Below are 24,380 nucleotides of genomic sequence, written 5' to 3'. Positions count from 1 at the left end.
GGGGATTGTTTTTGAATTCATGTCATTTGGTGTACCACTTGTGTTTTATTCTCCGGTCTATTTTTGATCCTGTGTTGGATTATTCGCCCTGTATGTTGGGTTGACCGTGTTTTTGTGCGCCGGAGAATAAACTGTCGAATCACTGAAACCTGCTCTCTGCGCCTGATTCCACCCACCTTGATAAAACGTGACAATTAATTTCATACCTGCTCCCAAAAAGGCTCTTACATTTTCATTTTTATATATAATACAAAAATATTGCATGGATGGACATTGACAGGAATAAAACCTAGTATTGACGTGGTTGTACTGTCTAATACATCCTCACATGGCAACTTTGATCCGCATTGATACTAATCATCTAGGCCACAGGGATTGGTGGAAGTCATGCAAAACTGTTTTTACCGCATTCATGTAAATGGCACTGAAGCAGACACATTGAGCACACGTTTGGCATGTCAAAGCTTGTTGTACTAATTACATATGCCACCAACAAAGGTGATGGATACAATTTGGGATTGTAACTTCCCTGACCAGGACAGTCAAGCAATACTGGAATATAAAAGAAAACCAGAAACCCTAAACATGTGAGTGGATATATTATTAATGAGCTAGCAATGCTGTGTGTGCGCTCATCCGGAAAAAGAGTGTGCGTGGCTTTTGACAATTCAGTATGGGGTGCACGTCCAACTGACCGTCAGCTGGCTAAAGATCGTGTGTGTGGTGTAACGTTACGGATTGAAATAACCCATTGAATGTCTGAATACAACTAAAAGGATGATATTAAATCCAGGTATAATAGATTGAAGCTAGTATAAACTGTTGATCGTCTCTTATGGGAACATGTAGCACAAATCTATTGCTTCATGCTAATGCTAGCGTCATTTTTAGCTAAGTGGCTGTCACTGGCTAGAAATCGTGTGTATGGTGTACTGATTCAAAGAAACCAGCAGATGATATTTCAGAATATAATTGATTATATGGCTAATAGATTGACGTTAGTATCAATTGCAGATCTCTTATGAGAGCAGGGAGCATTGTTAGTCTATGCTAGCTAGCTAATTTATTTTGATGTCAGATGTACTTAGTTAGCTAGTTCTTACCAGTGTCTGGATGTCGGCGTTTCAGAGCAAGTTAAACCATCATTTCCCCCCGGGAATGCTGTGCCATGGTGTTGTATCCCTAGATTAGCAATGTATGTGTGTGTAGCTGTCAGTCAGTGTCATACAGGTTCGATTGCATCTCTATCAGAATAGAATGATATGATACAAAGGTTAAACGCAGTAACTGCAGCCAAGGGCAGGTTGAAACCAAGCTAAAAGGCAGGAAGTTCAGTTACTGCCATTTACCTTGGTTTCACAGTAACTTTTTGCAGTTACTGCTAATACGACCCCCAGTTTCTCCAAAACACAGTACAATAGAGGCAGGATACTTGTCCACTGACTCGCCAAACATGACCCTGTGTGAACCAAGGTCCTTTACACCACCAATTAATCCACACATAAAACGGTCAACCGAATCGTTTCTAGGCATCTCTCCTCCTTCCAGGCTTTTTCTTCTCTTGATTCTATATTGCAATTGGCAACTTTCATAAATTAGGTGCCTTACCGCCACTGAAAAACTACAAACCTCTTTGGTTTTTCAGTCACCCATGTGGGTATAACCAATGAGGAGATGGCAAGTGGGTACCTGCTCCTATAAGCCAATGAGGAGATGGGAGAGGCAGGACTTGCAGTGGGATCTGCATCAGAAATAGAACTGTCTTCTATTTTAGCCCTTTGCTATGCAGACGCTCGTTGGCAGCCCAACCAGTGTGGGTGCAATAATTGAATAATATAGACGTAGTCGTGGTAATGCTTTAAATCCATCACTGCAAATGACTGACAATTTCGACATCGAATACATGTGGATCACATTTTAGGGTTGAGATATGATTCTGTGGAAGGCTTGGCAACAGAGTGCATGTGTTGCAGCAAACCCAGTCACAACTGGAGGTGTGCTTTATGGAGCGGGCACACCATAAATAAGCCTGTAGACTATATCAGTAGGTTAAGGCTACAATATCCTTTCATAGTGTTTATATCAGTACAACAACATAGGTCTAGGTCACGTTTACTTGAGGGCATCGGGCATACCTTTTCTGGAGACACAGGATAATCAAGTTTCAGTTAGGACATCACTTGTTTACAATATTAGTCAATATACCTACTATGTCAAAAAGTGCGGGCAAAGAAGAAGAAAATGTGAGTAGGCCTAGGATAATGCTTTGTTCGCTCTTCATAATAATGTAGCTTCACATTTGTATAATTCTAAAGATGGACGATGAAAGTCTATGAGATGAATATGTAGCCTACAGAATCAGTCATCATGTAGGCCTACGGCTAGTTGACTAGTTTAAAGATAGTTTAACAATGTAAATGGATCAAACAAATTTGTTTTAGAGATAAGCTTGGTTCAACATTTTTCATGCAAGTGAATTGGCAAAAGGTGGAATTATTGCAAACCAAGTGACAGGGATGGGGTCTACTATCAAAACCATTACCAAAACCCCACGTCTAAAAAGTTTTGTCATGATTGTCTCTGTCTTTGTAGGGGTTACAGGAAGCTCCAGAAAGGACATTCCCTGTATTCTTCAGAGGAAAACTGGGGGAGAAGGTTAGTGTGATAGTATGACATTCCAAATGATCTGAGATCCTCAATTTCTTTCAAATGAAATGTTACCTAATTATATATTTTTAATGACTTCCTTCCATTTCCAGTCCTAATTCCAAAACCATTCCCACTGTAGTATCCATTGCCCTGACATTGAGGTTTGTTAAAACACAATCCACAGCTCCATCAGGAGACCCCAGGATTTGACCTGTTGGACCCCAACATGAGAGTCATAGATGTTAGTTATAACTGCCTCCACGACAAACACCTGAAGAGTTTTTTCCGCCATCCGGCAAGGAAGAAGCGGCTGGTTAAGCAAGGACTCATCACCTCAAATGAGAAGGCAAGGCAGACCTCCCTTTTCTTTCCAAAATCTAAAAGTGACACTTATATGGAACTGAGAAAATTGGACAGGTGTAAGCAATATGATGGCTAGGTGAAATGTTTGCCATTTTGCTTAGTTTACACAAATCCAAATCTACATATGGTCATTGATAGTGCAGGTTGTAAAAGAGAATGTGTTCTTAATGTCTTACCTGGTTAAATAAAGGCAAAATCAATCAATATTGGGGTTTCGGGTAGAGGTAGATTTGGGATTGGGTGTTTGTACACATGAACTTCCTCTAAAAATGGCTCTTTTGTGGCTCCTCCCTTTCAGGTGCTGTGTACGTGTAAAGAGTACAATCGCTACAGTAGCTACATCAAGTCAGTTCAGTTGCTATGGGAGAAGCAGTGCTGTGCCCAGCAGGTTAGAGTGGTCTGCTTTCTAGATGCATAATTATAAAAACACAAATGCTATATTGTTCGACATCTTTCCATGCGTTTTATTCCAACTGTGTATGTAACTTGCTGTCGCTCATGGATCGGGAAAGGGTTTTCTGATCACGTGACAAGACCAGGAAAAACTTGTGGAAGGCAAGGGTGCAAATGAATCTCTCTCTCTCTCAGAAAACGCTTTTGAAGCAGTTCCTAGTCTTGCAGCAGCAAGGGGAGGTTCCGTCCCACATCTCACTGACGGATGTTAGAGATTGGCTCATTGCCAAGGGTAGAAACTACTTCAAGAACACGTGAGTGTTATTAGAATCTTTTACTCAAATTTGTTTAAAAAAAACATAAGCATAGGTGTGGAATCACGTTGACCTCCTATCTAGCAATAACTTAAGAAATAGATATGGTGGACAGTTTGAGTATTAAGGTTAATCATGTTTTATGTTCCCTTGTATGTGAAGTTTTCAGAGTGAAATGGAAGAGGGGAAGAACCTTCACTTGGCCGAACTGGCTTGGGATGTGAAACGACGCCTCAGGCTTAAGGAACTGGAAAGAGAAGTGTGCAGGGAGCTGCGCCTGGAGCGCCAAATCCGCTGGTCGGTGATTGGACAGGTAAGGATGGAACAGCGGCACTCCTAGGGCTGATATCAACACACAGTTGCTTAAGCAGCAGTAGGACCTCAGTGTTTCTGTTGGTATCTTCATCCATTTGCCTCTCTTTCTCACCCGTCTCTCTTAGCCTGGTAGCCAGATGGGAGATTGGAGACCCCTGGGCATGGAGACACACACACCTCTGGAAATGGACTCTCCCTTCAGACACTCCACCTCCTCGATAGACACTCTTTCCAGTCAGATCTCGACTGAGAAACTCGAGGTTGCTAGGCTACATACTACCAGACCACATATTGCCAGACCACAAACTACCAGACCACAAACTACCAGACCACAAACTACCAGACCACATTCTGCCAGACCACCAACTGAAAGACCTAGCAGTGACTCTGATCACTCTGGAACCTTGTCTTCTGTGATGACCTGCTCACCACATTCAGCTAGCCCGTCAGTGGTAGGTCATTTTGGTCATGAACATGTTCCCAGCTTTCACTCTTTGGGGGCTGCAGGCATATTACTGCTTCCCTGTCTCCCATCTACTGGGAAATCCATATCCAAGTACAGTGGCAAGAAAAAGTATGTGAAACCTTTGGAATTACCTGGACTTCTGCGTAAATTGGTCATAAAATGTTATCTGATCTTCATCTAAGTCACAACAATAGACAAACAATGATACTTGTTCATGTCTTTATTGAACACACGGTGTAAACATTCACAGTGCAGGGTGGAAAAAGTACACTCAGCAACAAAAAAAACTTCCCCTTTTCAGGATCCTGTCTTTCAAAGATAATTCATATATATCCAAATAACTTCACAGATCTTCATTTTAAAGGGTATAAACACTGTTTCCCATGCTTGTTCAATGAACCATGAACAATTAATGAACATGCATTTGTGGAACGGTCGTTAAAACACTAACAGCTTACAGACGATAGGCAATTAAGGTCACAGTTATGAAAACTTAGGAAACTAAAGAGGCCTTTATACTAACCTCAAAAGAAAGATGCCCAGGGTTCCTGCTCATCTGCGTGAACGTGCCTTTGGCATGCTGCAAGGACGCATGAGGACTGCAGATGTGGCCAGGGCAATAAATTGCAATGTCCGTTCTGTGAGACGCCTAAGACAGCGCTACAGGGAGACAGGACGGACAGCTGTTTGTTCCCGCAGTGGCAGACCTCGTGTAACAACACCTGCACAGGATCGGTACATCCGAACATCACACCTGCGGGACAGGTACAGGATGGCAACAACAGCTGCCCGAGTTTCACCAGGAATGCACAATCCCTGCTCAGACTGTCCGCAATAGGCTGAGAGAGGCTGGACTGAGGGCTTGTAGGCCTGTTGTAAGGAAACCGGCACAACGTCGCCAATGGGCACAAACCGACCATCGCTGGACCAGACAGGACTGTCAAAAAGTGCCTTTCACTGACGAGTCATGGTTTTGTTTCACCAGGGGTGATGGTCGGATTCGCGTTTATCGTCGAAGGAATGAGCGTTATACCGAGGCCTGTACTCTGGAGCGGTATCGATTTGGGGTTGGAGGGTTCATCATGGTCTTGGGCGATGTGTCACAGCATCATCGGACTGAGCTTGTTGTCATTGCAGGCAGTCTCAACACTGTGCGTTACAGGGAAGACAACCTCCTCCCTCATGTGGTATCCTTCCTGCAGGCTCATCCTGACATGACCCTCCAGCATGACAATGCCACCAGCCATACTGCCCGTTCTGTGCGAGATTTCCTGCAAGACAGGAATGTCCACTGCGCCTCCCGGGTGGCGCAGTGCTTAAGGGCTCTGTACTGCAGTGCCAGCTGTGCCACCAGAGACTCTGGGTTTGCACCCAGGCTCTGTCGTAACCGGCCGCGACCGGGAGGTCCGTGGGGCGATGCACAATTGGCCTAGCGTCGTCCGGTTTAGGGAGGGGCTGGCCGGTAGGGATATCCTTGTCTCATAGCGCACCAGCGACTCCTGTGGCGGGCTGGGCGCAGTGCGCAGTAACCAAGGTTGCCAGGTGCACGGTGTTTCCTGTGACATATTGGTGCGGCTGGCTTCCGGGTTGGCTGGGTTGGGTGTGCGCTGTGTTAAGAAGCAGTGCGGCTTGGTAGGGTTGTGTATCGGAGGACGCATGACTTTCAACCTTCGTCTCTTGGAGAGAAAACGGGGTAAAATTCACACACAAAAAAAGGAATGTCCGTGTTCTGCCATGGCCAGCGAAGAGCCCGTATCTCAATCCCATTGAGCACGTCTGGGACCTGTTGGATCGGAGGGTGAGGGCTAGGGCCACCCCCCCCCCCCCAGAAATGTCTGGGAACTTACAGGTGCCTTGGTGGAAGAGTGGGGTAACATCTCACAGCAAGAACTGGCAAATACGTTTGATTTTGAACCCCCTTTTTGTTCAGGGACACATTATTCCATTTCTGTTAGCCACATGTTCAGTTAGGGGGCAGTATTTTCACGTTCGGATGAAAAGCGTGCCCAAAGTAAACTGCCTGCTACTCAGGCCCAGAAGCTAATATATGCATAGTATTAGTAGATTTGGATAGGAAACACTCTGACCTTTCTAAAACTGTTTGAATGATGTCTGTGAGTATAACAGAACTCATATGGCAGGCGAAAACCGGAGAATAATCCACCAAGAAGTGGGGAATATGAGGTTTGTAGTTTTTCAACTCATTGCCTTTCTACTATACAGTGTAAATGGGGTCATATTGCACTTACTAAGGCTTCCACTAGATGTCAACAGTCTTTAGAACCATGTTTCTGGCTTCTACTATGTAGGGGGAGCGAATAAGAGCTGTTTGACTAAGAGGTCTGGCAGAAGACCATGAGCTAAGTCATGCACGTGGCCGTGAGAGCGAGCTGCGTTCCTTTTCATTTCTAAAGACAAAGGAATTGTCCGGTTGAAACATTGTTGAAGATTTATGATAAAAACATCCTAAAGATTGATTCTATACATCGTTTGACATGTTTCTACGAACTGTAATAGAACTGTTTTGACTTTTCGTCTGGACTTTCATCTGGACTTGACCTCGCCTTGTGAATTTCGATTGGTGAACTAAACACGCTAACAAAAAGGAGGTATTTGGACATAAAGATGAACTTTATCGAACAAAACAAACATTTATTGTGGAACTGGGATTCCTGGAAATGCATTCTAATGAAGATCATCAAAGGTAAGTGAATATTTATAATGCTATTTCTGACTTTTACTGACTCCACAACATGCCATCTGTATGGCTTGTTTTTGTGTCTGAGCGCTGTACTCAGATTATTGCATGGTGTGCTTTTTCCGTAAAGCTTTTTCAAAATCTGACACAGCGGTTGCATTAAGGAGAAGTATATATTTAATTCTGTGCATAACACTTGTATCTTTGATCAAAGTTTATGATGAGTATTTCTGTAAATTGTTGTGGCTCTCTGCAAATTCGGATGTTTGAGGCACAACATTACTGAACATAACGCGCCAATGTAAACTGAGATTTTTGGAAATAAATATGAAGTTTATCGAACAAAACATAGGTTAGTGATTAATTTGATCTCTATTTCTGCTTTTTGTGACTCCTCTCTTTGGCTGGAAAATGGCTGTATGTTTTTCTGTGACTAGACCTAACATAATCGTATGGTGTACTTTCTTTTTTTGCTGAGTTTATGTGAACCCTTGGTTTTAATAAACGGTTTGCCCTACTTTGGCAGCAATAACCTCAACATTTTCTGTAGTTGCAGATCAGACCTGAGGAACGGTCAGGAGTAATTTTATACCATTCCTCTTTACAAAACAGTTTCAGTTTAGCAATATTCTTGGGATGTCTGGTGTGAACCGAACTCTCGAGAGGCCCTGCCACAGAATCTCAATCGGGTTGAGGTTCCCTACTCTGACTGGGCCACTCCAGATGGCATATTTTCTTCTGTTGTTGATTTACTTCGGTGTTTTGGGTCGTTGTCCTGTTGCATTACCCAACTTCTCTTGAGCTTCAATTGGCGAACAGCTTTACATTCTCCTGCAAAATGTCTTGATTAACTTGGCAATTCATTGGCAATTCATTTTTCCATCGATGATAGCTAGCTGTCCAGACCCTGAGGCAGCAAAGCAGCTCCAAACCATGATACCATGCTCCCTTCACCATACTTTACAGTTGGGATGAGGTTTTGATATTGGTGTGCTGTGCTTTTTTTTCTCCACACAGTGTTGTGTGTTCCTTTCAAACAACTGAACTTTAGTTTAATCTCTCCACAGAATCTGCAACATTTTGATACTCTTTTGCGAACTTCAAACGTGCAGCAATGTTTTTATTTGGTGGCTTCTTCCGTGGTGTCCTCCCATGAACACCATTTCTTGTTTAGTGTTTTACGTATAGTAGACTCGTCAACAGAGATGTTAGGATGTTCCAGAGATTTCTTTAAGTCTTCAGCTAACACTTTAAGATTCTTCTTAACCTCATTGAGCATTCTGCGCTGTGCTCTTGCAGTCATCTTTGCAGGACGGCCACTCCTAGGGAGAGTAGCGACAGTGCTGAACTTTCTCCATTTATATACAATTTGTCTAACCGTGGAGTGATGAACATCAAGGCTTTTAGAGATACTTTTGTAACCCTTTCCAGCTTTATGCAAGTCAACAATTCTTCATATATTGGGTCTTCTGAGATCTCTTTTGTTTGAGGCATGGTTCACATCAGGCAATGCTTCTTGTGAATAGCAAACTCACATTTTGTGAGTATTTTTAGGGCACACAGCTCTAACCAACATCTCCAATCTCGTCTCAATGATTGTACTCCAGGTTAGGTTTTGGAGAAGTAATTAGCTTAGGGGTTCAAATACTTTTTTCAACTTACACTGTGAATGTTTAAATTATGTATTCAGTATAGACAATAAAAATACAATCATTTGTGTGTTATTAGTTTAAGCGGAATGTGTTAATCTGTTGTTGTGACTTAGATGAAGATTAAATCTAATTTTATGACAAATTTACGCAGACATTCAGATAATTCCAATAGGGTTCATATACTTTGTCTTGCCACTGTATTTGGATGATATGATATGCGTTTGCCACTTTGGTAAATGTAAAAAGTCTAGATGAGGAAGATGATTAAGTTGCAACAATGGAGACAGCACATTTGATATAGAGTAATTGCTAGAGAAAGAAAGGTAAACTCTTTATGTTAACTTTTTAAAATAATTTAATATGTATTAACATGTGTTTTGATTTCCAACATACTGTAAATCTGAATCAATTCTGTTGATGTTCATATATACAGATTACTATTAGGGACTTGCTGCTCATGATTGGGCACATAACGAGCTCAGTATTGGAGGAGGTAAATAGCATCCTGATCCCTGCCTTGGTTGACCTTATAAGGCTGAGAGCTTCAGAAAGTGCTGCAGAGAATATGCTCCCCATGAGCAAAGACACCAACGAAGATTCAACCCAGGGCTCTGTCAGCTGTACCTCCCTACTCTCCAAAGTCAATGTCATCTGTCTCACTCAGAGTCCTGACAGTAGGTCCTCCCCAATCTCCATTGATGTACCAGTCACTGCTGTCCAGACTTATTGTAGCAGCAGTTCTCTGTCCAGTGAGGAACGAGCACACTCTTTCTCCAGTCAGATCTCTACTAAGAACCTCCTGGCTGCTAGGCCACGTTCTGCCAATCCACCATCTGCTAAACTACCATGTGATAAACCACAATCTGCGACACCACCACCTGCTAAACTACAATCTGCTAAACCAGATTCTGCGAAACCACCTATTGCCACTGACTACTCTGGAACCTTATCTGCTGTGGTAGGTCGTGGGCATGTCATCCCTGTCAAACTGACATTGGCCCCTTTCTCCTCCTTAATCTCCAGCGAAGAGACCAACACCAACTTCTCCTCCAGCAGCCTCCCCTCCTCCTGCTCCATTAAGCTTTCAGACAGTAGGAGTGTAATTCCTTGCTCCCTGACTGTAAGCTCCATTTCAAATGTTCCTGGACCTGACTCTAGCAGCAGCCCTGTGCGGGAGAATCAATTTGCTACTGAGGTCTCGTCGATCTGCCTCAGCCAAGATAGAAATGGCCAAAGAGGGAGTGTGACACCTCCAGCCCCTTTGGATGTTTCCCTCCCCTCCATTATTGAGCGGGCTGGCGGACTTGTATGTTCCGTCATCTCCCAGTCTTTAGCAATTGTGGAGGCGCGGTCAAGTGTGAATGGTGAGGAGGGCTCTCCATCTCCCACCACAGTCTCCCATTCTCCTACAAGGGTGTATGTCAGCCACTTAAGGAGTAGCCCACTAGGTGAGGACCTTGTAGATTCAACACTTGCGGATGTTATCTCTGTCCTGAAAATGGAGGGAATTCTTTCCTCCTCTCCGACTTTGGAGGAGGAGCTGCTTGATCTCTCCTCCAGTTGTTCTTCGTCATCAAGCGAAACACTGCAATGTGTGTCTGTTGGCCCTCTTGGCAGTGGGTCGGAGACGTCCTTCAAACTTCTTGGGGGTCGTACTCTGAGTATCGCCACCCCAACGGCCCATGATACCACAGAGGACTTAGAAGTCTACAGTGATGAGATTATTGACGAAATCCTTACTATAATGAGGACCAAAAAAGATGATGACAGTGGAAGTGACGTCTCTGGTGCATCAACACCATGCAACACACCAGCACCACAGAGCCGGTCCTCTTCTGCACTGAGGGGAGTGCTTCCCCATGACAGAAGGATACTCAGCACAACACTGCTTGGAATCCAGAACACACTAGACAGTGAGAACCTCTCAGGAGAGTGTTCCACCTCACCACAGGACAATGCCAGAGTCCTGGAGATGATAAAGTTGCTGCAGAGGCGCCTTGAGGGGACACCCTCAGAGTCCTCCATCCATATCACAGATGTGGCTTCACCCGTGGGCATTCCTCTCCCTCTATCTCTCTATGCTGTTCAGTCGTGTGTATTTGCCACTGACAAAGACCTGAAGGCAGAACGAGTGAGGGGAGTCTTTGAAAGCCTGAGATCCCAGTTTATGAGCTACTCCATCAAGCCTGTGAGTAACATCATTACCAGGGCAACAACAAAGATGGCTGCCTCCAATCAGGTTAGTTCAGAGACACTCCAGGCAGCATCAGCAAAATCATCTGCTGTGGCTCAGAACCTTATTAGTTTGGTTTTATTTAAAGTTGCCACGGTGTCCTGCTCTGATGACTTAGAGGGTCTGGGTGATCATCTCAGATGCCCCTCAACTTTGACCAGAGGTCTGACACCTTTGACCTCGGAGAAAGCTACACTGACACCTGCTGTTCTGAAGATCAGAAGGGAGATGTCTAAGGAAGTGGCCACCGAACTCCAGTGTTTCTTGATCAAGGAATCCCTTACTGGCACCCAGACACCATCCAATGGACATGTTTGCACTTCTGAATCTGCCCCAAGGGAAGCTGTGCGGGACATCCTGAGGAAAACCAAAGAGGAGGCTTTCAACAAAAGCCTGAATAAAATTTTCCCTGTTAATTTGGATGAGCGGCTCACAGACTCCATTGCAGATGCCTTATATCCGAAGCTGCATGACAGACTGGAGTCCAAGAGAGAGCTGCAGGCTTCTTATTACAGCTCCCAGATCATCTGTAGCCTCAGCCCCTTCAAAGTTGAGAGCAGCCTAGAGCTCCAGGAGTTCACTGACCCACTATCTGAGTCAGTATTGTGTCTCCTGGATAGAACATTTGGAGATAAAGCTCAGAACTTAAAGACAGGCGGAGGTGTTTTACAATATGTCACAGACCCAACCTATAAGAAGCATTTGATTGGACCCCACACCAACGACGTCAATGTGGTTATGCACACGATTGCAGTGGAGGAGTTGCCTGTTGAGGGTTGTATTGCGCAAAGTGAGGCCATTCATGGACTTCACAAGAAGCAAGAGTTACCTTCCAGCACCAGTGGCAGAGGGAATGAGACCCTGAGCCCTACTAATTGCCTACTGGAGGGTGTAGTGGGCAAACTGGTACGGAGGATGCTATTTCAGGGCCTTGACATCCCTGAGGTACCCATGAACTACAGCCGCTCTGAGAACTTTAAGCTACAGTATGAACTGGTTGCAAAGCTTTGTCCTCTGATGGTAAGGACAATCATGGCTACAACCATAGACAATCAACCACCTACTACTCAAGAAGCAGTGATGTCTTCCGAGAACATCCATGTGAAAGAGCTGTGTGAGGCAGGTATCAAACACCTCAAAGAGAACCATGTACCCGATGACTCTGAGACAAACATCATGGTCAGAGGGGCTTTGAGTGAAATTGAATCCTGTATGATTGAGACCTCCGACAAGGACTCTCCCAGTCTACATTCCACACCAGAGGTGGTTGTAGACCTGATCACCAAGCTGCTTCATGGGTATGAGCTTGACTCAGAGGACTTTGCATCACCTGTGTCATCCCCAACCACCACTCTCTCTGATGTGGCAATGGACATGGTGGTTTCTGTCCTTCGGGACATGTCCGATTCCCCAGACGTTACATCAGCATTGGAAATGACCAAGGATCTCAAGACGCCGTACTCCCGCCCCTCAAGTGCAAGGATTGTAAGTGCCCTCTGCAGAGAGCTGGAGGAGTGCATGGGCTCTCCTGATGCTCTGAGGCGAGCTTTGAGCCGCGGGGAGATGACAACAGCCATTGCGAGTGCAGTCACCAGGGAAGTCAACCGTCTGGGTTCAATCGTACCCAAAGTCTCTGTCAGGCCGCTCTCCTCAGACATCTGCCTTAGGACAGACCAGGACAAGGTCATGGTTAAGAGCCGATGTGGCTCGGCTGAGGTGAAGGCATCCCAACCGGTGTATATTATTGTTCATGTAGAGGCGGTGATGGATATCATTGTCCGGCTGCGGTCTCTGATTGTTCCTCGGACCCAGGATAAACTGGCCAGCTGGACCCTAGTTGAGGATGTGACCAACAAGCTGTCCAGTGCTCTGTGGGTGAGGGTGACTAACAGGTGGAGGGAAGCAAATGTCTGCCTGAAGGCAACAGACATCTTTCAGTTGGTGCTGTCTGTGCATAGAAAGTTGATGCAACGCTATGGCACAGAGGAAGCCCTACAGAAGATACTGTGCCACAAGGCACCCAAGCTGCACAAGGACATTGTCTGTCTTGTCACGAACGGAATTATGGATGCACCATCCAAACTTCAAGACACCAAAAATCTGGAATCTACACTCAACTTGAAAGAATTGACAGCCTTGTTTAATGAAATGACAACCCGTCAATCTTTGAATAAGAAAGCTAAGCAGAGCAGCATCAAGATTGAGATTGAACAGCCAGAGTGGTCCACTGTGGAACAAGTGACATCCGGTTCCACCAGCTTCATTAGGGAGCTTATTTTAGAAGAAGTCCTGATGAAGCTTGTCAAGAAGATATGCCGTATGCCAAAAAGGACCAACAAGCGTCAGCACATCCAGATCAGTGATCTGGTGACTGAGCTGATCCGATTGTTCGACGATGAGGTGGCCAAATATCTGATTGAGGAAATGGAAAGCCAGCAAAAAAGTTTCAATTCTAAGATGACATCGAAGCTGGCAGATGCCATCTACACTGACCTTGGGAAGGTCAAGCGTTTGAAACGCTCCTTGAAAATTGACGATTTATTTGAGGATCAGGAGATGCTTTCCGTTGTCTCTGTCATTGTTTCCCACAAGCTACTGGCCATCTTGAAACCCTCAGTTTCCAACCCATATGACCGTGAGACCTCAGACCTTGAAGACTCATGCAGTAATGATTTGGAGGATGCGGAATCTGAGGGGGTGCATTATGCCACCGGCAGAAAGGTAAGACAAGCTCAGATTACTCTTGAATGGTCATTGGTTGTGCTTTTTGATATCGGTACCAGTAAGTATAGTTGTATAATTATAGGAATATGTAAAGGAAGTGAAATTGAAGTTTAATTGTGCATTCTTGAATTCTGATCACAGTCCAACGTGAGCATCGTCCTTACAGACACTACAAACCAGCCAGAGATGTACATTGCTGTGGATTCTCCACCTATGAGTGAGTATTCCTGGGGGGAAATGTTCTTATGGGACAATTATTTATATATATATATATAGAAGTAATAAATTATTGTTTTATCAGACAATTGTCCATCTGAAATTCTTACATATTTTCATCTTCTTGCCAGTTAAATTATCCAAGATGAGGAAAGGCATCCGGGACTTCTTCTGGGGAGTCCAGAAGGCCTGGAAACGCTTGGTCACCTGCAAGTCCTCTGGGTCCTCTGATGGGTAGCCTGGATGACGTGCAGCCCATGTCAATTGCTTTTGCCAGGCTACATCTGAGGAGGACACCACAACTGGCCTCAATACAACATTTGTATTTTAGTTCATTGAATTTTGAGTCCCTTAATGCTGCTATATTTGAACCAGGCTGTCAGTGGACTAGCTTACCATTAGTTTATACTCCTTAAGGAAGATCCACTATAGGCTAGTCAACACCAAAATTCCATCTGGGTCTTTTGATCCCTTATTAGCTCCCACTCCTGTAACTAGGAATGTGAGCTTCTAAATGTCATTCAGACATCTACAGCTTCTCCTGTGACTAGGAAGATAAGCTAAGAAGCCCAACCAATTGACTAGATGTGCTGTACATCTGATGCCCTCTCCCTATTGTAATCATTGATCCACATCCATTGCAGCCTCTAAATTGGATGTAGATATTTAGCCTAAATTAAAAAATGACAAGGAGGGAAGGCCAACAGCAGCTTCTACTCTTACGATTAGGAAAGTGGTGCTAAACTTTTTGGGCTTTGAGGAACTATGCATTTTATTTTTCAATCACTTACATACTTTTTAATGGTTGTTTTAATAAAGCATTTGTATTGCAGATTTGGATTCATATTTTATCTTTCATAATTTTTCATTTTAATTTAGGTATTCATTTGATGACATGGGACTAAAGCGTAGTTTATACCCTACATACATACACAAGAAATAACTACAAGCAGCTACACAAAAAAACCTTTACACAAGAACGCAGGATCAGCATTTTGTGAAGCGTTCTTGTGTTGCACACGAAGGGTATGACCTAGGCTTAGTCATTTTATGACTTCTATAAGGGTATATAATGGTATCCATAGTGCAGTATTAAGATATTCATTGTGGAGCTTTATATTATAGTAGAAATAATGTAAATGAATAAAAGTGAATTGATGTATGTCAACTTGATGGCGATATTTGCTTGCTCAACAAAAGCTATATTGGTGTTAGACGGTCTGAAGTTGTATGACTTTCACTTATTTATTTAATTGTCACGGCCCTGAAAGAGGTAGAAAAGGCCTCAAGATGGCGACAAATATCTTCTGTCAAATCCTATCAATGTATTTATCACATGCGCTGAGTCGAATAGGTGAAATGCATACTTACATCTTCCTCTAACTCTGCCTTGACAGAGAAGGGCTTGATGAATCATTTACAGTATATTGAATTCAGAGTTTCTAGTGTGAAATACAACATTGCTGTCTGCCAAAATAATTAGCAGTATTAAAGCAGTGTAATATACACTGAGTGTACAAAACATGAGTGCTCTTCCCATGACATAGATGGCCCAGGTGAATCCAGGTGAAAGCTATGATCCTTTATTGATGTCACAGTGTAGTTGCTGGGTTTTTGACACGCAACAGTGTCCCGTGTGTATCAATAATGGTCCACCAACCAAAGGACACCCAGCCAACTTGACACAACTGTGGGAAGCATTGGAGTCAACATGGACCAGCATCCCAGTGGAATGCTTTTGACACTTTGAGTCCATGCCCCGACGAATTGAGGCTGATCTGAGGGGGGAAAAGGGTGCAACTAAATATTAGGAAGGTGTTCCTGATGTTTTGTGCACTCAGTGTATATACTTCAGGTTGTATATATTTGAAGTTACCGGAGCATGCGAGTCTTACGGCCAGCTGCCATATTCTTGCATGTATTCTGCATCCGGAACCGTGAAGCCTGGCAAGCGAGTTTAGTATGATTTGACATATGATATTTATGCACCACATGTTTGTGTGACTACTCTGTTTGCCTAACTTGGGGAGACAAAGAAAGTAATACTTACTTTCAGAAGAGGATTTACACATATTGAAAAAGAAGACTTTATCATGGCCCATTCATACTAGCAGGGAAGCCCCTCTCTAAGAGGCTGAGGCAAAGAGGAGCAGTCGTAAGCCCACTCCATGTGAGTGGCTTTACCGTAACCTCAGGCACAGTGGAACGGGGGAAACTCATCTGTATAATTGTGTTGATGAGATCCAGACTGAATTTCAAATGGCACCTTATTCACTATACAATATATTACTTTTGAACAGGGCCCATAGGGGTCTAGTCAAAAGTAGTGCACTGTATAGAGTGCCATTTGGGATGCAAGTTCAGACTCAGCTTTAATAAGGGGATTAGGTCTGCTAGCTAGTGTTCCGTCTCTCTCTCTCTCTCTCCCTCTCCTGCAGGCATGCCCATGTACAATAAGGTGTTTTCGGGGCATGATGACTCAGCTCATCGGTGACCTAACTCACCTTTTGTAGTGTGGTGTTTATACTGCTGCTACACCTTAATCAGGACCTCATCCCCCAGCTAATTAAGTATCTGGTGAACGAGATTACCTTAATCATAACTTGTGGGCCAGTATGTTGTGTGGCAACCCTGCCTGTTAGTAGTTTGACACACATAATGCTTTACTTGAGGGCTACCTACATTAAGACCTCATAACACATGAATCACAAATTTATACAACGGGTGGGTATAATCCGGAATGCTGATTGGTTAAAAGGTCATTCCAGCCGGTGTCTTTTCCACAAGTTACCACCAGCTAAATCTGACGTTAAAATGCTTATGCACTCCGTTCCATCTTTCTCATCAGCCCAGGCAGGGAAGTTATAAACTTGATCTCCACTATAAAAAGCATCTAGACATTATCTCACATTTCTTTAGACTAACATTTCGTTTTCAACAGCGGAGATTTGTATAAACATGAGTCTCTCTCCGACATCTGCAACATTGTTTCAAATATTCAAATTCAATCTCCAACTGTCCCATAGTAATGAACGTGCAGGGATCGGGAGTCGGACGAGAAAGAGAGATGCCAGTTTCTCAGCCAGTCGAAATCATGAATCAGCTGACATGATTTTTATGGATATATACAAAGAAATGTCAATTGAAAAAAGGTAAAACGAAAGGAAGGGCAGCTAGCTTGCAGTCTTTCCAGCTCCAGTTTGAAGTTATTGTGTTAGCTGTGTTGTTGGCTAGCTCCTCTGAACAATAGTGTCCTAACAAGAGCACATTTTTTTTATGCCGGGTGAAATCGTAACTGATTCGCTCAATGTTAATGATGTATCCTCCAAACACCGGCTTCGAGGATACATCATTAACATTGAGCGAATCAGTGGACTCACATGGACTCCTTCACGTGGTTGATTGCCCCTGTATATCTATCTGTTCCTCGTGGTGTTCCCTGTGTACGCTTTACTTGGTGTTGTGTGTTCCTGTCCAGACGCTGTTCCTGTTCTGTTTAATGTCTTTCAGTTATTAAACCTTCACTCCCTGTACCTGTATTGGCACTTCGTCTCAGGCCTATAAACACCCGTGCCAATATATCCTCCAAACACCAGCTTCTCCGGCATTACCACTTAAATATCCACAGCCATTGGAGGCTGGAAAGTCCCACCTAAAATTGAATTTGCTCATCAGAGGGCCCGTCACTGCTTGCTTCAAACAAAGCACAACGCTGGAAATCTGTCTGCATCCACAGAAACTACTCCCATCGTTCTATGACAAACACAGATGGTTTTATATCAAATTCACAGAGAGCGGTAGAGAGACTCTGACACAGATGTACTGCCAGTTCCTTGTTGGTTTGGCTGTACTCTGAGTATACAAAACATCAAATCAAATTTTATTTGTCACATACACATGGTTAGCAGATGTTAGTGCGAGTGTAGCGAAATGCTTGTGCTTCTAGTTCCGACAATGCAGTAATAACCAACAAGTAATCTAGCTAACAATTCCAAAACTACTACCTTATAGACACAAGTGTAAGGGGATAAAGAATATGTACATAAGATATATGAATGAGTGATGGTACAGAGCGGCATAGGCAAGATACAGTAGATGGTATTGAGTGCAGTATATACATATGAGATGAGTATGTAAACAAAGTGGCATAGTTAAAGTGGCTAGTGATACATGTATTACATAAGGATGCAGTAGATGATATAGAGTACAGTATATACGTATACATATGAGATGAATAATGTAGGGTATGTAAACATTATATTAGGTAGCATTGTTTAAAGTGGCTAGTGATATATTTTACATCATTTCCCATCAATTCCCATTATTAAAGTGGCTGGAGTTGAGTCAGTGTGTTGGCAGCAGCCACTCAATGTTAGTGGTGGCTGTTTAACAGTCTGATGGCCTTGAGATAGAAGCTATTTTTCAGTCTCTCGGTCCCAGCTTTGATGCACCTGTACTGACTTCGCCTTCTGGATGATAGCGGGGTGACCATGCAGTGGCTCGGGTGGTTGTTGTCCTTGATGATCTTTATGGCCTTCCTGTGATATCGGGTGGTGTAGGTGTCCTGGAGGGCAGGTAGTTTGCCCCCGGTGATGCGTTGTGCAGACCTCACTACCCTCTGGAGAGCCTTACGGTTGTGGGCGGAGCAGTTGCCGTACCAGGCGGTGATACAGCCCGACAGGATGCTCTCGATTGTGCATCTGTAGAAGTTTGTGAGTGCTTTTGGTGACAAGCCAAATTTCTTCAGCCTCCTGAGGTTGAAGAGGCGCTGCTGCGCCTTCTTCACGATGCTGTCTGTGTGGGTGGACCAATTCAGTTTGACTGTGATGTGTACGCCGAGGAACTTAAAACTTACTACCCTCTCCACTACAGTTCCATCGATGTGGATAGGGGGGTGTTCCCTCTGCTGTTTCCTGAAGTCCACAATCATCTCCTTAGTTTTGTTGACGTTGAGTGTGAGGTTATTTTCCTGACACCACACTCCGAGGGCCCTCACCTCCTCCCTGTAGGCCGTCTCGTCGTTGTTGGTAATCAAGCCTACCACTGTTGTGTCGTCCGCAAACTTGATGATTGAGTTGGAGGCGTGCGTGGCCACGCAGTCGTGGGTGAACAGGGAGTACAGGAGAGGGCTCAGAACGCACCCTTGTGGGGCCCCAGTGTTGAGGATCAGCGGGGTGGAGATGTTGTTGCCTACCCTCACCACCTGGGGGCGGCCCGTCAGGAAGTCCAGTACCCAGTTGCACAGGGCGGGGTCGAGACCCTGCTTGATAACGAGCTTGGAGGGCACTATGGTGTTAAATGCCGAGCTGTAGTCGATGAACAGCATTCTCACATAGGTATTCCTCTTGTTCAGATGGGTTAGGGCAGTGTGCAGTGTGGTTGAGATTGCATCGTCTGTGGACCTATTTGGGCGGTAAGCAAATTGGAGTGGGTCTAGGGTGTCAGGTAGGGTGGAGGTGATATGGTCCTTGACTAGTCTCTCAAAGCACTTCATGATGACAGAATTGAGTCGTTTAGCTCAGTTACCTTAGCTTTCTTGGGAACAGGAACAATGGTGGCCCTCTTGAAGCATGTGGGAACAACAGACTGGGATAGGGATTGATTGAATATGTCCGTAAACACACCAGCCAGCTGGTCTGCGCATGCTCTGAGGGCGCGGCTGGGGATGCCGTCTGGGCCTGCAGCCTTGCGAGGGTTGACACGTTTAAATGTTTTCCTCACGTCGGCTGCAGTGAAGGAGAGTCCGCATTTTTTAGTTGCGGGCAGTGCAAGTGGCACTGTATTGTCCTCAAAGCGGGCAAAAAAGTTATTTAGTCTGCCTGGGAGCAAGACATCCTGGTCCGTGACGGTGCTGGTTTTCTTTTTGTAATCCGTGATTGACTGTAGACCCTGCCACATACCTCTTGTGTCTGAGCCGTTGAATTGAGATTCTACTTTGTCTCTATACTGACGCTTAGCTTGTTTGATTGCCTTGCGGAGGGAATAGTTACACTGTTTGTATTCGGTCATGTTTCCAGTCACCTTGCCCTGATTAAAAGCTTTAAGTTTCACGCGAATGCTGCCATCAATCCACGGTTTCTGGTTTGGGAATGTTTTAATCGTTGCTATGGGAACACCTAAGAACACCTTCCTAATCTTCCATTGCACCCCTTTTGCCCTCAGAACAACCTTGTCGAGGCATGGACTCTACAAGGTGTCAAAAGCGTCCCATAGGGATACTGGCCCATGTTGATTCCAATTCTTCCCACAGTTGTGTCCAGTTGGCTGGATGTGCTTTGGGTGGTACACACAGGAAACCATTAGCTCCTACTACCATACCTCGTTCAAAGGCAATTCAATCTTAAATCTGTTGTCTTGCCCATTCACCCTCTGAACGGCACACAATCCATGTATCAATTGTCTCTTCTTCTTCTGTATTATGGTGGTCCACAAATAAATGTCATAGGTGCATGCTGCTGTATTGGCTGTGTATCAGTCTACTATTCTATAGTATGAATTCATTACACTTTGTGAATAAAAAACCAGAAATATAAAAACTAAAACTAAATACAAAAACAATTGCTTTACCAACTAACCCTGATCCCATTAAAACCTCACCACAATTCCACTACTTTGGCCCTATCTGATACTACTCCAGGCCAGCAGCCTGGGAGGATGGGATATCATCATTCAAAACATCTTGTAACTCCGCATTTCTACATATTTTGCTATGGGACAGCGAGAACTTTTTATAACAAATGTCATGCAATTATACTCAGTATGCCTTGGGGCACAGATAAAAAATGTGCAGTTTTACAGTTTTTTTCCTTCAATTTTACACATTTTGCCATGGGGTGGATAGAAATGTTTGCAGATTTAAAGCAAATTTCCTGCAATTCTACACATTTTGTAATGACTTATGCCATCTTAATAAGATATCTGAGTGTGAATGACTAACAAAATTAATGGGTGCCCTCTGGAGGTCAGGGCGATTAGGCCTGGCTCGCTGTCAGCGTTCCAATTCATCCCAAAGGTGTTCGATGGGGTTGAGGTCAGGGCTCTGTTCAGGTGAGTCAAGTTCTTCCACACCGATCTCGACAAACCATTTCTGTATAGACCTCGATTTGTGCATGGGGGAATTGTCAAGCTGAAACAGGACCTTCCCCACACTGTTGTCACAAAGTTAAAAGCACAGAATCATCTAGAATGGCATTGTATGCTGTAGTGTTAAGATTTCCTTTCACTGGAACTAAGGGGCCCAGCCTGAACGATTATTCCTCCTCTAACAAACTTTGCAGTTGGCAGTATGCATTGGGGCAGGTAGCATTCTCCTGGCATTCGCCAGACCCAGAATCATCTGTCGTTCCAGATGGTGAGGCTTGAATCATCACTCCAAATCAAATCAAATCAAATTTATTTATATAGCCCTTCGTACATCAGGTGATATCTCAAAGTGCTGTACAGAAACCCAGCCTAAAACCCCAAACAGCAAGCAATGCAGGTGTAGAAGCACGGTGGCTAGGAAAAACTCCCTAGAAAGGCCAAAACCTAGGAAGAAACCTAGAGAGGAACCAGGCTATGTGGGGTGGCCAGTCCTCTTCTGGCTGTGCCGGGTGGAGATTATAACAGAACATGGCCAAGATGTTCAAATGTTCATAAATGACAAGCATGGTCATATAATAATAAGGCAGGACAGTTGAAACTGGAGCAGCAGCACGGTCAGATGGACTGGGGACAGCAAGGAGTCATCATGTTAGGTAGTCCTGGGGCATGGTCCTAGGGCTCAGGTCCTCCGAGAGAGAGAATGAGAGAATTAGAGAACGCACACTTAGATTCACACAGGACACCGAATAGGACAGGAGAAGTACTCCAGATATAACAAACTGACCCTAGCCCCCCGACACATAAACTACTGCAGCATAAATACTAGAGGCTGAGACAGGAGGGGTCAGGAGACACTGTGGACCCATCCGAGGACACCCCCGGACAGGGCCAAACAGGAAGGATATAACCCCACCCACTTTGCCAAAGCACAGCCCCCACACCACTAGAGGGATATCTTCAACCACCAACTTACCATCCTGAGACAGGGCCGAGTATAGCCCACAAAGATCTCCGCCATAGCACAACCCAAGGGGGGGCGCCAACCCAGACAGGATGACCACATCAGTGAATCAACCCACTCAGGTGACGCACCCCTTCCAGGGACGGCATGAGAGAGCCCCAGTAAGCCAGTGACTCAGCCCCTGTAATAGGGTTAGAGGCAGAGAATCCCAGTGGAAAGAGCGGAACCGGCCAGGCAGAGACAGCAAGGGCGGTTCGTTGCTCCAGAGCCTTTCCGTTCACCTTCCCACTCCTGGGCCAGACTACACTCAATCATATGACCCACTGAAGAGATGAGTCTTCAGTAAAGACTTAAAGGTGGAGACCGAGTTTACGTCTCTGACATGGGTAGGCAGACCGTTCCATAAAAATGGAGCTTTATAGGAGAAAGCCCTGCCTCCAGCTGTTTGCTTAGAAATTCTAGGGACAATTAGGAGGCCTGCGTCTTGTGACCGTAGCGTACGTGTAGGTATGTACGGCAGGACCAAATCAGAGAGATAGGTAGGAGCAAGCCCATGTAATGCTTTGTAGGTTAGCAGTAAAACCTTGAAACCAGCCCTTGCTTTGACAGGAAGCCAGTGTAGAGAGGCTAGCACTGGAGTAATATGATCAAATTTTTTGGTTCTAGTCAGGATTCTAGCAGCCGTATTTAGCACCAACTGAAGTTTATTTAGTGCTTTATCCGGGTAGCCGGAAAGTAGAGCATTGCAGTAGTCTAACCTAGAAGTGACAAAAGCATGGATACATTTTTCTGCATCATTTTTGGACAGAAAGTTTCTGATTTTTGCAATGTTACGTAGATGGAAAAAAGCTGTCCTTGAAATGGTCTTGATATGTTCTTCAAAAGAAAGATCAGGGTCCAGAGTAACGCCGAGGTCCTTCACAGTTTTATTTGAGACGACTGTACAACCATTAAGATTAATTGTCAGATTCAACAGAAGATCTCTTTGTTTCTTGGGACCTAGAACAAGCATCTCTGTTTTGTCCACTCCAGAGAAAGTGTTTCCACTGCGGCGAGCTTTACACCACTCTAGCCGAGGCTTGACATTGTGCATGTGGATTTAAGCCTTGTGTGCGGCTGCTCGGCCATGGAAACCCATTTCATGAGGCTCCCGACAACCAGTTCTTGTCCTGACGTTGCTCCCAGACTCAGTTTGGAATGCGGTAGTGAGTGTTGCAACTGAGGACAGAAAATATTTACGAGTTACACTCTTCAGCACTCGGCGGTCCCGTTCTGTGAGATTGTGTGACCTACCACATTGCGGTTGAGCCGTTGTTTCTCCTGAACATTTGCACTTCACAATAACAGCACTTACAGTTGACTAGGGCAGCTCTAGCAGGGCTGAAATTTTACAAACTGACTTGTTGGAAAGGTGGCATTCTATAACGATGCCATGTTGAAAGTCACTGAGCTCTTCAGTAAGGCCTATGGAAATGGCTGTGTGCTTGATTTTATATACCTGTCAGCAACAGGTGTGGCTGAAATAGCCGAATCCACTAATTTGAAGGGGTGTCCACATACTTCATGTATATGCACAACCACATTTTACTGAGTTAAAGTTTTGGGGGGTACGTTTATTTCTTTATTTTTGGTCGGGGAGCCCTCTAGCAGTCGGGGGCCCTATGCAACTGCTTATGTTGCTTATGCCTGGAACCGGCACTGATGGTCAGTGTACAAAGCCACCTCTGTTCCTTTTGTCATTCTATACCCTGAGTTGCTCAATATCAAGTACGCCATTTAGCAGACGCTTTTATCCAAAGGTTGAAAAGAGGTTCAAGATTCCTTTTTCATTGTCTGTTGTCATGTTTTAACCAATGCTACATCACAAAGAGAGCAGTCTCCTTGCCAGACAAATGCATGTGTTGAATGCAGTATAGTTAGAGATGTGACTGACAAGTGTACATCTCCCTATATGTATGTGTCATGGGTCAGGGTTACAAATACTGTACATGTATTCCCTGAGAACTTGTGGCTCTTTTTTCTCCCTCATCTGCCTCACAGCACCTAATGAGAGATAGAGGAGATTCAGCTATAGTCTGAACACACACTCCAGAGCCCAACTGAGAAAAATCCATATGTGAACCTATTACTCCACTAGAGCACAGTGGCTCTAAATTGCTTTCTGCTTCAGCGGGTAAGCATTAGAAAGCTGATGTCTCCTTCATGTCTGGAAAGCATGAATAAACATGATTTAAGGAAAGAGATTAATATTATGTCATATGACACTAATGACCAGAAGGAATGTATTGAATTAAGCTGCCTATTGTATATAAG

The 24,380-nt window shown here is 44.4% G+C and overlaps 1 protein-coding gene across 1 annotated transcript; it reads left to right on the top strand.

Moving 5' to 3' along the window:
• Positions 1–672: 672 nt before the first annotated feature.
• Positions 673–15,191, top strand: LOC109867625 (mucin-17). Its single transcript, XM_031801954.1, has 10 exons — positions 673–793; positions 2,593–2,655; positions 2,834–2,995; positions 3,311–3,400; positions 3,601–3,719; positions 3,882–4,032; positions 4,160–4,486; positions 9,284–13,804; positions 13,949–14,024; positions 14,155–15,191. Exons 3-10 carry the CDS (start codon positions 2,876–2,878, stop codon positions 14,259–14,261), a joined length of 5,511 nt encoding a protein of 1,836 aa, XP_031657814.1. The 5' UTR covers positions 673–793; positions 2,593–2,655; positions 2,834–2,875; the 3' UTR covers positions 14,262–15,191.
• The last annotated feature ends 9,189 nt before the right edge of the window (positions 15,192–24,380 follow it).

Source organism: Oncorhynchus kisutch, linkage group LG22, assembly GCF_002021735.2.
Source record: "Oncorhynchus kisutch isolate 150728-3 linkage group LG22, Okis_V2, whole genome shotgun sequence".
Classification (NCBI taxonomy): domain Eukaryota; kingdom Metazoa; phylum Chordata; class Actinopteri; order Salmoniformes; family Salmonidae; genus Oncorhynchus; species Oncorhynchus kisutch.
The sequence above is the reverse complement of the archived record's forward strand: the minus strand, read 5'-3'. Positions and strand labels throughout refer to the sequence as shown.